Consider the following 13751-nt stretch of genomic DNA (forward strand, 5'->3'; position numbering starts at 1 on the left):
ACACTTAACGGCATTGTCCAACCCAGTGGTCACTAATGGGTTGTCCAAATTACCAGTCATACATAAAAAAATACCCCCAAAAAATAATCACCCACAAAGTAACATACAAGGTAACTCCTAAGCTGGCACGAGGTGTTAAACCCATGTTATAACGACTGTCGTTTTCCCGCCACGAGAGGATAAAGTAAGTTACATTCATTCATTCATTCCACTATGTTTTCAATCTCCGCAGACAGAATGTAGTTACAACAGGAGTGTTTTATTTCATATAAACTATTCCAACTTACAAGTTACCAAGTATGCAAATTTGTGAATGATTGTTTAATTACTAATAGTCCTTAAAGTTAAATGTCCATTTTTGGTGCTGGTAAAGAGTCTTCCACCCCCCCACATTATTTGCTAACCACTAACCCCTTACCACTAACTACTAACCCCTATAACCACTAAACCCCTACAACACCTAACCCCCTAACCTAGGGGTTAGCAAATAAGGTGGGGGGGGAGATTCTTCACTGGCACCACATTTTTTAAAAACAATTTTGTCCCATTGTTTACTGATGGAATGCAGAAAATGTCAGAGGATGCCTGCCTGCCCTGCCACCCCGGGTTTTCCGCCTATGTATCTAAACCGATATTTCAAGCTATAATATACGAACTACAACTATATAATAGAACGGAGTTACAGCAGAAATGTATATTAACAACAAATAAGTGCATATACTACTTACTTTTGATAAATGATTCCCTTTTTGAATGTTTCGATTCTGCTCAGTTTTTTTACTTACTGAACTCATGAGACTTTAGCAGATGCACCAGATCGTCAATTGTAGCTTTAAAAGCAGAATTTACAATTAATTTATACTTTAAAGTAACAAAAATAACCTAAAAATGCCATTTTAAATATGTTTTAACATAAAAAATATTATTGTAAACGTGGCGAACAAACCGAGCTTTCTACATTCTGCGGGCTTTGTGTCTTCAGAATCCCGCAGAGTTTAGCGCCAGATGTGGTCTTTTCGACATTACAGAAAAATCATAGATGCTATCATATGACGTCATTATGTGGAAACTTCGTTTGTTTAGTTTTCTACAAAGAATACTAGTCTTTTGTTTCTACTAACAAAAATACATCATGGAAAATCAAAAAGAACGGTATGGTATAACTACATGTAAACGTAAAATAGCCCTTCCCAATGTAGTAGTGTCATAGCGTTAAAGAATGACTAATAAAAACCAAAAAACATGCTGCACATTTATAATTTTGGACACACGAAGATATTCACAAATTGTCTGTCTTCAGATCGCTCCTTTTCGGAGAAATTGTCTCCTCGTTATGATATATGCAATTTTCGAATGAAATACTATTTAACAACCCTTCTTATGCATATAGACAGTAGGTTAGGTTCCTATCTATATATATCCAAGTTTTTAACCTTTTACTTACTAGTCAAGAAAATACAGCCTCAATAAACGTAAAATAAAACCAACTTTCTGCATTATATACAAAAATGGTGTATTGATAGATTCGGCAGTGAAAATGTACAGCAAAAACGTTCAAAATCCCTGATATTATACTGACTAAGTCAGTTAGTAAAACGACATAAAATTGAAGACCATTAATGGTATTTCACAGTTACTACAAATATGATTGCAAATAGTAATAATGCTAAATGTGGTTTATCTCAGTTTTTAAAACTCAGTTTTACACAAAAAGGGTCACTTTGTTAAGAACAGAAATAAAAACAAGCAGTACAATTGAACACATGACTTTACATAACAAAATGCAGCAAACTCATACATTGGTTTGGCTTGTTCAATTGCTGCCCTACAAGCATCAACATTAACAGGTACTTCTTAATTGCATTAAATTCAATATATGAAATTTTAGTTATTAAACATCAATTTTTCCACACAACTTTGTTTTTACTACTGTGTAAAGAAGCCATGCCAGTAGCTACTAGATCAAGGGCTTTAGGAAACACTTTGTGTTCAACAAGTTTTATTTTCTCCTGTAAACTAGTGATGTCATCTTTTGGCTCAACTCTCACAGTCCCTTGCTCAATAATAGCTCCTTCATCCATTTCTTCCTGTTTAAATAAATAGGAATTATTATAATACAATCCACAACAATTAAATCTAATTAAAATCAAAGCTTAAAAGTAAATAATCACCCACAAAGTAACATACATGGTAACTCGTAAGCTGGCATGTGGTGTATGAAACACAACGCCCCTGTTTTATAACGACTGTTGTTTTCCAACACACAAGGATAAAGTAAGTTACATTCATTCATTTAACTTAAAATATAATCCAACATTTAATCTAAACCCAATCCTTACAGTCCCCTAACTTAGCCACAAATCCCCACAATTTTCCTATTTTGGCAGCTTACAACTTTTGGCTTCGAATTTCGGGTCATTATATTACATTTTAATTTCAGTGTTAAAAAAGGGTAAAATAAACAAAAAGTTTAATTTTTTTACAGACATAATGATTTTAATAAAATAACCCATTTAAAAAATAATCACCCACAAAGTAACATACTTAGTAACTCATAAGCTGGCATGAGGTGTATGAAACAAAACACCCGTTTTTTATTACTCTTGTTTTCCGTCCACGCGAAAATAAAGAAGTTACAAAAACTATTTTAAAATATTATAAAAAACAAACAAGAATAGGTGAGTAACATAATTGTAAGTTAAGAAATGTTAAAAACTGAAATACCACAACAAAGTGAACGGAGCAACCAGATATTCTGACACCAGCATCTAAAGCTTGTTTATGTGCATCTATTCCCTTAAATAGAGGGAGCAAGCTTGGATGAATGTTCAAAATTTGTCCTCTCCATTTTTTAACCATCCAGCCTTTAAAAAAGAAATATAAATTAAGTTAGTATGTCGCTTCTTTTGCTACCAAGCAAATTTAGTTTGGGAAGACAGGAAATGTTTAGCACATAATATCCAAATATCCTGATCGGTTTAAACAATTAACAACGGTCTATCATGAGGATAGGGTTTTATAATTCTTTGAATATTCTCTGTTTACAACCAAATGGGACGAGAAAATAAAATGAAAATGTAGTCCATTCTCCACGCCCTACTACATAAGGTGTCAATTTGATTAAACTGTTCCATCTGCTATACAGCAAGACTTAATTGAGGTGTATAAAATTAAATTTTTTAATACTAGAGGGGCGAATTTTTACAAGTTAATACATATTGAAAAGTATTAACCCAACTAAAAACAACAAAAGATAGCTTTCGCCCATTTAAACTTTTATACAAAACCAAGGGCAAGAAAATATATATATATTAATAATTTGATAAATAAAAATTTAGAAATAACCTGATAAAAGTCGCATAAATCCAGCTAAACATATGATTTCTATGTTGTTTATTGTCAAAGCAGCATCAACTTGCCGGTCAAACAATTCTCGAGTTTTAAACTCTTTATGGTCGATAACCTAAAAGTAAAAAAAAAATATGAAATACATTCATTTTCTTCACTACTGGCTGGGTAACTTATATTTGCTTAGATAGATATAGCACATGTGTGGTTACTTTATACACCTTATGTAAAATTATGTTAGCCAGTGCTGTAGGTGTAGCACAGTCGGTTATCATACGTGCCTCTAACCCAGAGGTAATGGGTTCAAGGCTCTTCGCTGCTACCATTCTGGGCGTATGTGTTTTTGGGCTAGACACTTAACAGCAACTGCTCCAACCCAGTGGTCACTAATGGATTATCCAAATTATCAGCCATGCATAAAAAAATGAAAAAATAATCACCCACAAAGTAACATACTTGGTAACTCGTAAGCTGGCACAAGTGTATCAAACATAACACCCATGTTATACCAACTGTCAATTTCCAGCCATGCGAGGATAAAGTTACATTCATTCATAGTTCACATAAATATACAGACGCTAAAAATACCTTTGTAAGAATCCCTGCAGATTGTGCTTTGAGCAATCCTGGAGCGTTAGGTTTATTTGAAATAACAAATTTCACTTGGTACAAGCATTCATTGTGTGTACTGTGGTCTATTAGGGCTTGCATATTGCTTCCTGGTAAAATGGGAGTTCGGGTAAAAAAACTAATATATAGCAGCTAATGTGTTATAATAAAACGTATATGCTTGGTACTTTTGGTAGTTGTTTATACAAAATGCAGTAAAAACGCAATATTCGGTATCTTTAACACTTGGAAACTCCACACTTGTGACTAGTCTTATCCCATTTTTCCTGTAATTAGAGGATAAATAAAAAATCATTTTATTGGTCAAGATCATTAAAGCAGGCAAATCAAAACATAGCGCTTGTTAGAAAAATATGGTTTCTATTCTATGTGGCTGAGGTCCCGCAGCGTAGCACGCCATGGGCCCTAGGATTTAGGCCACAATTGGCGCATTACTCCAACACCCAGGGTGCTACTGCATGGACCTTCCCAGTTTAAGGAACCTGTCGCTTCCCCGGAGGTAGGCGACAAGGGCTTTAATGGTGATGGATGGGAGATCTTCCCTTGACAGCTCGGTCAAGTTTAGATGCTCCCGTATATGGTTTACACTTTCTTAAAAAATTAGGCATAACTGACAGTTCTTCAACCAAGTAATTTAATATTTACTTTACACATGTGATAAATCGTAAGGTGTATAAAACGGAATATTCGTGCTATAATAGCAAGCGTTTCCTTTCAGGCGGGGGTGAAGCAAGTTCCATTCATTTATTATGTTATTGTATACTTAAAGCTAATGACCATTCAGATTCTCTCACCTGTCCCAGAGATTAAAATGGCAACTGAAGTTTTACTTCCATTTTTTCCATGATCACCAGAAGCAATTCCATTGGTCAGTTTAGGAGTCTGTAAATACAACCAATTAATATCATATCTTTAATTTGAGCAGTTAAGATGAACTATAAAAATGTAGTTACAAGGAAAACAAAAGAAAAATAGAAACATTATAACACCAAACAATCTTTATGAGTATTTCTAGAACAAAAGTATAGTAGGGTGGGGGAAGATGGGACACCTTTTCATTCTATTTTCTTGTCCTATTTAGTAGTAAACAAAGAAAATTCAAAGAATTATGAAACCGTATCTTCACGACTCCCATGTTTAAAACACAATCAGGATATTTAGATATTCTGTGCTAAAGGTGTCCCATCTTCCCCCATCCTACTATATAAAAAAAATGAAAAGATTAACATAAAGAAACAAAGAATAATAAAACAGTTGTTAAACAAACAAAACTTTTAAAATAGTATACAAATAAAAGCATTTTTCTTAAAATTATTTCAAATAAAATACCTTGTGACTGTAGCTTTTATAAAGCATCTCAGTAAGATGATTGACAGCTACAGATTCTGTGTTTTCTTTCTTTAAAACAACCTTCCCCACTTTGTAAGACTTGAGGTTAATAGAAGAAAGAGCATCGTTGCATTTCATTATGACATCATCGGCAGTAGATTGTGATGTCACAATGCAAAGACCAAGACCACAGTTAAAAGTTTTTAACATTTCATCTGTAAAGAGCAAACAAAATAGCTTAAAAAGTGACAATGGAATTTTCTCCTTTTGGTAATAGGGTAAAAACAAATTTATTTAAAAAAACTTGGTAAAATTGTTAAAAATATAATATTAAAAAAAATATATATATACATATAGTTCTTATTTCAAAATAATTTAACTTTTACAAAACGCTGCAAATCAGCATTTTTCAATAGTTTCTCTACTAAAACTACAAATATGTTTTACAATGACCTCAAAAAAGTACTAATATAAAATATTTACCCAAAAATATATTAAAACTTACCTGTATGAAGATTTCCAACCGAAGCGATCCAACCAAACACTGACTGCAGAGGCCAAGAACGTGCATCCAATATGGCTGCCATGTTGCTAGGCAACACTCGTTTTAAATTACCCACAATTCCACCCCCTGTGATGTGCGCCACAGCTCGAATCTGATTGGTTGATCTAAGCACTGGAAGAAGTAGCTTGCTGTAGATGGCAGTCGGTGTCAAAAGTGATTCGCCTGTTTTGGTAGATAAGGGTAAGACTGAGACATACAATACTGTGGGGTAAGACGGGACACCTTTGGCACATAATATCCAAGTATCCTGATTGTGTTTTGTACAATTAACAACGGTTTACGGTTTACTACCAAATGGGACGAGAAAATAGAATCAAAAGGTGTCCCATCTTCCCAAATAAAAGACATTCGTATAATATCGTCCAAAGCCATGGCATAGTGGTTTGCCATCTGCTTGTTAACTCATCTAGTGATTTGAACAACAGAAAATTTCACCTAGCGATTTTAACAACAGAAAATCTCAACTAGCAATTTTAACAACAGAAATTCTCACCTAGCGATTTTCCTTCCTCAAATGGAGCTGGGTCGTTCAATTCCAATCCACTTATCTCCACCACCCTTCTAACCAAGCTATACCCGTTGCTATGGATACCTGATGACATCACGCCAATGATGACATCACCAGGTATGACCTCTTCAAGGCAGGGTAAAGGACGATCACGTCCCTTTTCGTATGCACCAACAACAAAACCAGCGAGATCATAACTACCAGTTGGATACACACCAGGCATTTCAGCAGTTTCCCCACCTGATATATTAAAAAAAAAATTAAAAAAAAAGGATTTTTTTGGGTTTAGAAAAAAATTTCAGATTTAGAAAAAAATGTTCTAGAAGAAAAAAATTTCAGATTTAGAAAAAATGTTCTTAATCCGAAAATTAGAATAGGAATGCGTAGTTGTTTTTGTAATATATAAAAAAATAATGTTGTTACTTTAAACCTTACATAAGTATAGTGTAATTCCTTTAAATATATTTAAATGAATGAGAGTAACTTATTTATCCTCACGCAACAGGGCAAAAACAAGTGGTATAAATAACACAACCGTTTTGTTTTATACACCTCATTCGTTTACAAATTATTACATGTGTAACTTTGTGAGTGATTTACTTTAATAGCAAATTAAAAAAAATATATATATATATATACTTTAAATTTAAACTGACCAATCAGAGCGCAGCCTGCCATCTTACATCCCCTTGCTATTCCTGATACAACCTCTCTTGCGACATCGAGTGTTAGCGAGCCGCACGCATAGTAATCAAGGAAAAACAATGACTCAGCGTTATGAGTCAGCACGTCGTTAGCGCACATAGCAACAAGGTCAACTCCAATGTCGCAACATTTTTTCATCTTTTGAGCAAGCTAAAAAAATGATTTTATTTTAAGTTTTTGCGGAGATCTGAAAAACCGATTTATTTCTGTGCTGCTGGAAATACCAATTTTTTGAAATTTTAGCAAATTCAACAGGTTAGGTCTGAAACAATGAAGAAATATTCTTTATTCTTTATACCGCTATCATTTCATTACTTAAGTTCTAATAAATGTAATCACCTAAATCTTACATTTCTAAGGTGAAAAAGGATAAAATTCAAAATTTACAACATGTTTTAAATTTTTTTTTACCAAATTGAGAAAATTGTCATTCATAATTACCAATAATTTTGTTCCCACTCCATCAGTACCAGATACCAGCATTGGATTTTTGTAACCAGCTTTTTCAAGGTCAAAACTTCCACCGAAACCACCAAGCTCGGGATTTGAACCTGGTCTTGCTGTGTTTCTAACATCAGAAGATATTTGCTTGACCAGGGAATCCCCTTTTTTGATACTAACTCCACAGTTGTCATAGGTTAAATTTGGATTTCTGAAAAAAAGGAAAGTAGGTACTTTGTTGGTGTATGTTTTCATAGGCAAGCCACTTAACGGCAATTGCTCCAACCCAGTGGTTCCTAATGGGTTGTCCAAGTTATCAGCCATACATAAAAAAAATTGCAAAAAAAACAAAAAATAATCACCCACAAAGTAACATACATGGTAACTCGTAAGCTGACATTAGGTTTATGAAACAGAACACCAGTATTATAAAAACTGGCCTTTTCCAACCACGCAGAGATAAAGCAAGTTTCGTTTATACTTTATGCACATAAAATACAGATTTTCTCGTCAGTTTCAATAAAAACATGACAGTCCACAGGTATCTTTAATTAAGCAAACTACTAAAACTCTGCCCATATGGCTGTGTTTTTAGTTTTTAAACTAAAAAATTTGAGACAAAAATAGTACCATACAAAGGTACTTCAAATTAGGTAAAATATTTAGAAATTAGATTAAAAAAATTTTAAATTTTACAAATAAAAGATGGCACATTCAGTTCTTAAAAAATTTTTTAAAACTTATATTAAACAACTTTACATAAAATGTCTCACAGCACACTAAAGAAAAATACTTCTCATTTTATTGGCCCTGTCAGAAACAATAAACTTTTAAGTTCTATATACCAACCTTTCTAAGAAATTTATTCCATTTTTGGCTATGTCTCTTCTATAAAAAGCTCCTTCAAAAACAATTTTTCCTGCAGCATCTAATGCTTTTTCATTACTTTTTTCCAAGGATTTAGTTGTAGCTACAACGGTCAACACTCTACCACCAGATGTAACTTTTTGACTGGCAGCACTGTCATATGATGTCCCAGCTTCAAAAATTACAGCATCACTGCTAGTAATGTTTTCCAATCCTGTGTTTAATGCATTGATTACAACTGGGTTGCAGTAATGTGGCATGCAGAGCCTAAAATAGGCATGTACGCTTAACCCAGTGGTCCCTTATAGAAATTGCTCCAACCCAGTGGTCTCTTATGAATTGTTTTGAATTTTCATACATGTACAATAAAAAAATGAAGAAAAAATTCTCCAAAAAGACATAAAGATATGTTCGTGGCAAGCAAGCACTAGGTGTATAAAACAGAATACCCATGTTATAAGACTGTAATTGCCATGTGGAAATGATTGTTGCCAAAACAACAACAAAGAGAGTAAAAAAGGAAACTATATCTACCCCACTAGCAAACCGAACAGCCATTCCATTGGTAAAGAGCAGTGTTTCTCAACCTCTTTAGCTTGCGAACCAGTTAAAACTTCGAAACAAGTTTTTCGTATCGATGGACGTACAATAAAGTCCAAAGTAGACCATGAACTCTATGTTACGTCACAGTTTTATTTACTGGCGAAGTTCTAAATCAGTTTAAAATTTGATGTTTTATTTCTTTAACTAATGGACAAGACTTCAACATCTTGCATTTTGCAATTGAGATATTAAATTGTAATATATTTGGCGGACCCCCAGGAAAGTTGGCGTGGACCGGCATCGGTCTGCGACTTCGCGACCAGTGGCTGAGAACCACTGGTATAGAGCATAGCCCAGAATATTAAGAAACTTTTCCATTTGATTCTCCATACCTGTAATAATTTTCCCTTTTTCACAAACTCCTGGGTAACCTCTACTACAAATAACCACAGCAACTGAAAACGAGTTTTGTCTCCACTGGAGGTCAATAGAGTTCAGATGACCTTTGACACATGACATCATAATGGAAAATAAATCAGTTTCTAGAAGGGGAAGAATGACCTGAAAAAATATAGAAATACAATTAAAACAAGAATTATTTTAGAATTTTTTTTTACAAATTTCAGAGCTCCATGAATGTATCTTATTTATCCTCGCAATTTAGCGAAACACAGTTGCTAAAAACCGGGTTTTGTTTCATACCTCTCATGCCCGCTTACAAGTTACCACATATGAGTAATTTTATGGGTCATATTTTTTTTACTAAACTGTTTAGAAGAGCAGCTTTTTCGAAGATGCTGTGTATTTTATCCGAAACACTCAGTTTTTCGCTAAAAATATGGTCGTCTTCTCACGATTTGTATAGAAAAGTATTAATATATAATAACTTTATTTGTCTCTTCAATTGCGGCAGCGAAGATTTAAAAATATTATAAATGAAAAGACAGGATATAGCGACAAAACAACAGTTGTTGAAACAGGCTTACAGTTAAAAACATACATATTTACACTGAGTTAGAAGAAAATAAGCGTGGATCCTACAGTACTACACACATTACCAAGAAGTTTACATGGTCAGTTCAAACTCATAGCAAATTAAACCTAATTTTCACCTGACATTCTGGGTCACCAAATCTACAGTTAAATTCCAAAACTTTGACCCCATCCTTTGTAACCATCACCCCAGCATAAAGAATTCCTTTGAAAGTCCGACCTTCCAGGTTCAAACCCCGCACAGCTCTCTCCAGAACCTCACTTTTTATAAATTGAACCATTTCCTCAGACACCTGAAGGGAAAATTTTTTTTTAGAATAGTATCTAGCATGAAAAGTTAAAATAGTCCATATGTTTACCCTGAGTGTAGTTAATCTTACTATTTGTTTTACAAGTCTGTTTTAAAGCCTTTTTTTACGGCTTAACTTTTCCGGCACCTCTTTCTTGAACCACTATCAAAAGTTGAAAAGGTTGGACAGTATCTCAGCCTAAATTCATCTAATTTTCATGTTTAAATGCATAATGTGGAAAAATTCTACATTAAGATTTTCAGAAAATATTTTTAAACTAAACATATTATATTTATACTTATAAACCATAAGCATCACACTTTTTAAAATGCAGGGAAGGCTGGGATAGTTAAACGGGCATCACCTTAAACAAATTTGATGCCAATGTTTACAGATTGATAAAGTGCAGAAAACAAGTGTAGACCATTCTACCCTGCTACCCCAGGTTTGCAATCCATACATATATATATAGTAGGGGGGGAAGATGGGACACCTTTTCACTCAATTTTCTCATCTCATTTGGTAGTAAACACAGAATATGCAAAGAACTATAAAAATGTATCCTTACAACTCCCATAGACCGATGTGAATTGTATAAAACCCGATCAGGATATTTTTATATTATGCGCTAAAGCTGTCCCGTCTTCCCCAACGTTACTATATATATAAAAAAGAGTTTAATCCTTTAAAATAGCAAGACCGACCTGTGGGCATGGGCAGTAAGCCCCCATTCCCCCAGTATTTGCCCCAACATTCCCCTCCCCCACTCTCTTGTTATCCTGGACAGGAGGCATAACTTTAACATGGCAACCGTCACTGAAACATAAAATGGAGAACTCCTCCCCTTCAAGTAACTCCTCAACCACAACAGTAGAACCTGCATCTCCAAACTGACCATTCTAAAAAAAATTATAAAAAATTTTAAAAAAAAAGTATAATATATATATATATATAAAACATTTTTAAAACAATTTAAAGTAGGCTGTATATATATATATATTTATTTTAATTTACCAACTAACTTTTTTTAAATTAGTTTTTTTTAAACTACAATATACAGTTCTGTATTAAGAAACAGTTTTTGTATGTGTGATAAACATTTTGGTATTTTTTTTTATTTTTCACCAAATTCATTTAACAACTATTAGTTTAGGACAGGGCTCGCAAACTGGGGGGCGTGACCCTGCAGAAAATTGACTTTTCAAACCCTGAAGAAAATTGAAAGGGGTCACTGAGAAAGTATATTAAGTTTAGCCTCACAAAAAAAAAAGTTTCCTGAACAAAAAGTTTGGAAAGCACTGGTATAAATCAATAAAGGGGCTTTAAACCAAGTGGTGACTGTCTAATTCCTTATCCACTTAAAACAGACAATCACCCATAAAAGTTACATTCGTAGTAACTTGTAAATGGGTATAGGGTGCAAGAAAAACTACATCCATAGTATAACGTTTGTTGCTACCTCACCATTTGAGAAAAAAAAGCAGCATTCGTGAAAAAAATGTTCTTACATTTAGCATATTTCTAACAGCCTCACAAGCCTCAATTTTGTTTTTTGCTACGACAACTCCTTTTCCAGCGGCAAGACCACTTGCTTTGACCACTAGAGCGCGATAAGGAGCAGTATTGATGTGGTGGCAGGCGGTCTCACAGTCCGTGAATATCTAATATAAAAACAATCACTTAATAAACTTAACTTAATTAAAATATAACTAAATTTCTATTATAAGTTTTTAACAACCAAACAACAACAATTTACTGTTTGCTAAAACAGAATGGTAAAGCTTTGCAAAAAAAGAAAATAAGGTATAAAAAATACTAAAAAATAAAGGATCTCATGATCCAACCTATACATTCACCTAGGGATGCACATTACAGAATTTCGAATCCGTGAGATTCGAATCCTTTTGTATTCATATCTAGATACAGGATTCGGTATTCTGTTTAATGACGTCATCATACGTCTTCTCATAAACTATATTAACAATTTTTGCAACCTAATAATTTAAAAAAAAACAATTTTTGATCATTTTACAGCTCATGATCCAACAAGACTAGTATAAAAGAGTCTATAAACTGACTTATGAGGGTAATATTACTTTTTCCTATAAATATAAAAAGATTCGAAATTCTAGATTCGAAATAAAGTATTCTAGGATATCCTAGAATACCTAATTATTCTGTAATGTGCATCCCTACATTCACCTACAGTCTGTGACCGTAAATGGCATAGCATCCTAAAGGCTGATGGTAAATGCCACTGGCCTGTTCAGTTTATCTAAGTTATGTGCCAAGTAAAAAATGCAGCATAAGAAGTTTGAAACAGAAGGCTAAGATATAAATTTGCTGATAAGAATAAACTAGTGTCATTTAAGAACATTGAAAACATTCTATGGACAAAACATTCAATTTGCAATATATATACCTAGGGGTGGGAGAAAATGGGACACCTTTAGCACATAATAACCAAATTTCCTGATTGAGTTTTAAACAATTAACAACAGTCTATGGGAGTCGTGAGGATACGGTTTTATAATTCTTTGAATGTTTTTTGTTTACTACTAAATGGGACGGGAAGAGAGTTAAAATTTTTCCCATCTTCCCCCACCCTACTATATATATATATATATATATATAAGCAATATAACACTACACATCGGTATTTTCATACATCACCTCATATCTAGCAGTTGGAATGCCATGACGAATCATAAATTCTTTCGCAAATGATTTATTCGACTCAATTTCTGCAGCTTTTGAAGATGGACCAAAACACAAGACACCTGTATGCAGAAAGTAGATTTTAATACATAATTTTAAATTATGTAAAAAACTGGCACACCAACAAAAAACATATATATAAAAAACATAAAAAAAAAAAGATCTTAAAATTTATATATATATAGTGAATCTTAACAAGAAAAAATTCTCATTGCAGAATTAAATGTATACAAAATAAACTAACACACCGTTATTTTTCAAAAGAATACTGAAAACACTAAATGTTAAAAAAAAGTTTTGAAAACAGTAACACTTGCCATGCTCTTGCATTACTTCAACAATTCCTTCAGATAGCGGGATCTCTGGCCCAACAACCACAAGATTAATTTGATTTTTCTGGCACCAAACAGCGAGAGCTGTAAAATTATTTACATCTGGGATATCGTTTCCAGAAATTAGACTGTCTTGCTCTGAAGGAAAGTTTGGAATTTTTTGTGGTAAAAAATTAAAAATAAAACGTTTTTTCAAGCTCGCATGTATAAAATCTTAGGTTATAATGACTGTCGATTCCCTACCATTCTAGGATAAATAAGTTACATTTATTCATGCAGCCCAACTTTAGTGAGGGTTAACCCTTATATTATAGTAAAACAAATTGCAAAAAAGAATTAACTACAAAACTAAATACATGTTGATGTTGAAGTGTTTAGAACAGAACAGCCATGAGGTATTTAAAACAGAACAGCTTGTTATAGCCACTGACATGATTAAAAAATTACATCTATTTATTTAACACAACTTTTGGCTTGGTGGT

At 33.4% G+C, this 13751-nt stretch overlaps 1 protein-coding gene across 1 annotated transcript in view; it reads right to left on the reverse strand.

Moving 5' to 3' along the window:
- Positions 1 to 1489: 1489 nt before the first annotated feature.
- Positions 1490 to 13751, reverse strand: part of LOC100177674 (trifunctional purine biosynthetic protein adenosine-3-like) — a 12892-nt gene continuing 630 nt past the window's right edge. Inside the window, exons 2-18 of the mRNA XM_009862175.3 lie at positions 13255 to 13407; positions 12893 to 12999; positions 11728 to 11880; positions 10924 to 11118; positions 10049 to 10222; positions 9329 to 9497; positions 8376 to 8607; positions 7527 to 7737; positions 7037 to 7235; positions 6366 to 6620; positions 5813 to 6034; positions 5308 to 5522; positions 4773 to 4860; positions 3937 to 4067; positions 3346 to 3463; positions 2725 to 2864; positions 1490 to 2087 (exon numbers count right to left, since the gene is read on the reverse strand). Coding sequence (XP_009860477.1) covers positions 1899 to 2087; positions 2725 to 2864; positions 3346 to 3463; positions 3937 to 4067; positions 4773 to 4860; positions 5308 to 5522; positions 5813 to 6034; positions 6366 to 6620; positions 7037 to 7235; positions 7527 to 7737; positions 8376 to 8607; positions 9329 to 9497; positions 10049 to 10222; positions 10924 to 11118; positions 11728 to 11880; positions 12893 to 12999; positions 13255 to 13407 — 2951 coding nt within the window. The 3' untranslated portion in view covers positions 1490 to 1898. The remainder of the gene's footprint in view (positions 2088 to 2724; positions 2865 to 3345; positions 3464 to 3936; positions 4068 to 4772; positions 4861 to 5307; positions 5523 to 5812; positions 6035 to 6365; positions 6621 to 7036; positions 7236 to 7526; positions 7738 to 8375; positions 8608 to 9328; positions 9498 to 10048; positions 10223 to 10923; positions 11119 to 11727; positions 11881 to 12892; positions 13000 to 13254; positions 13408 to 13751) is intronic.

Source organism: Ciona intestinalis, chromosome 12 (genome assembly GCF_000224145.3).
Source record: "Ciona intestinalis chromosome 12, KH, whole genome shotgun sequence".
Taxonomy (NCBI): domain Eukaryota; kingdom Metazoa; phylum Chordata; class Ascidiacea; order Phlebobranchia; family Cionidae; genus Ciona; species Ciona intestinalis.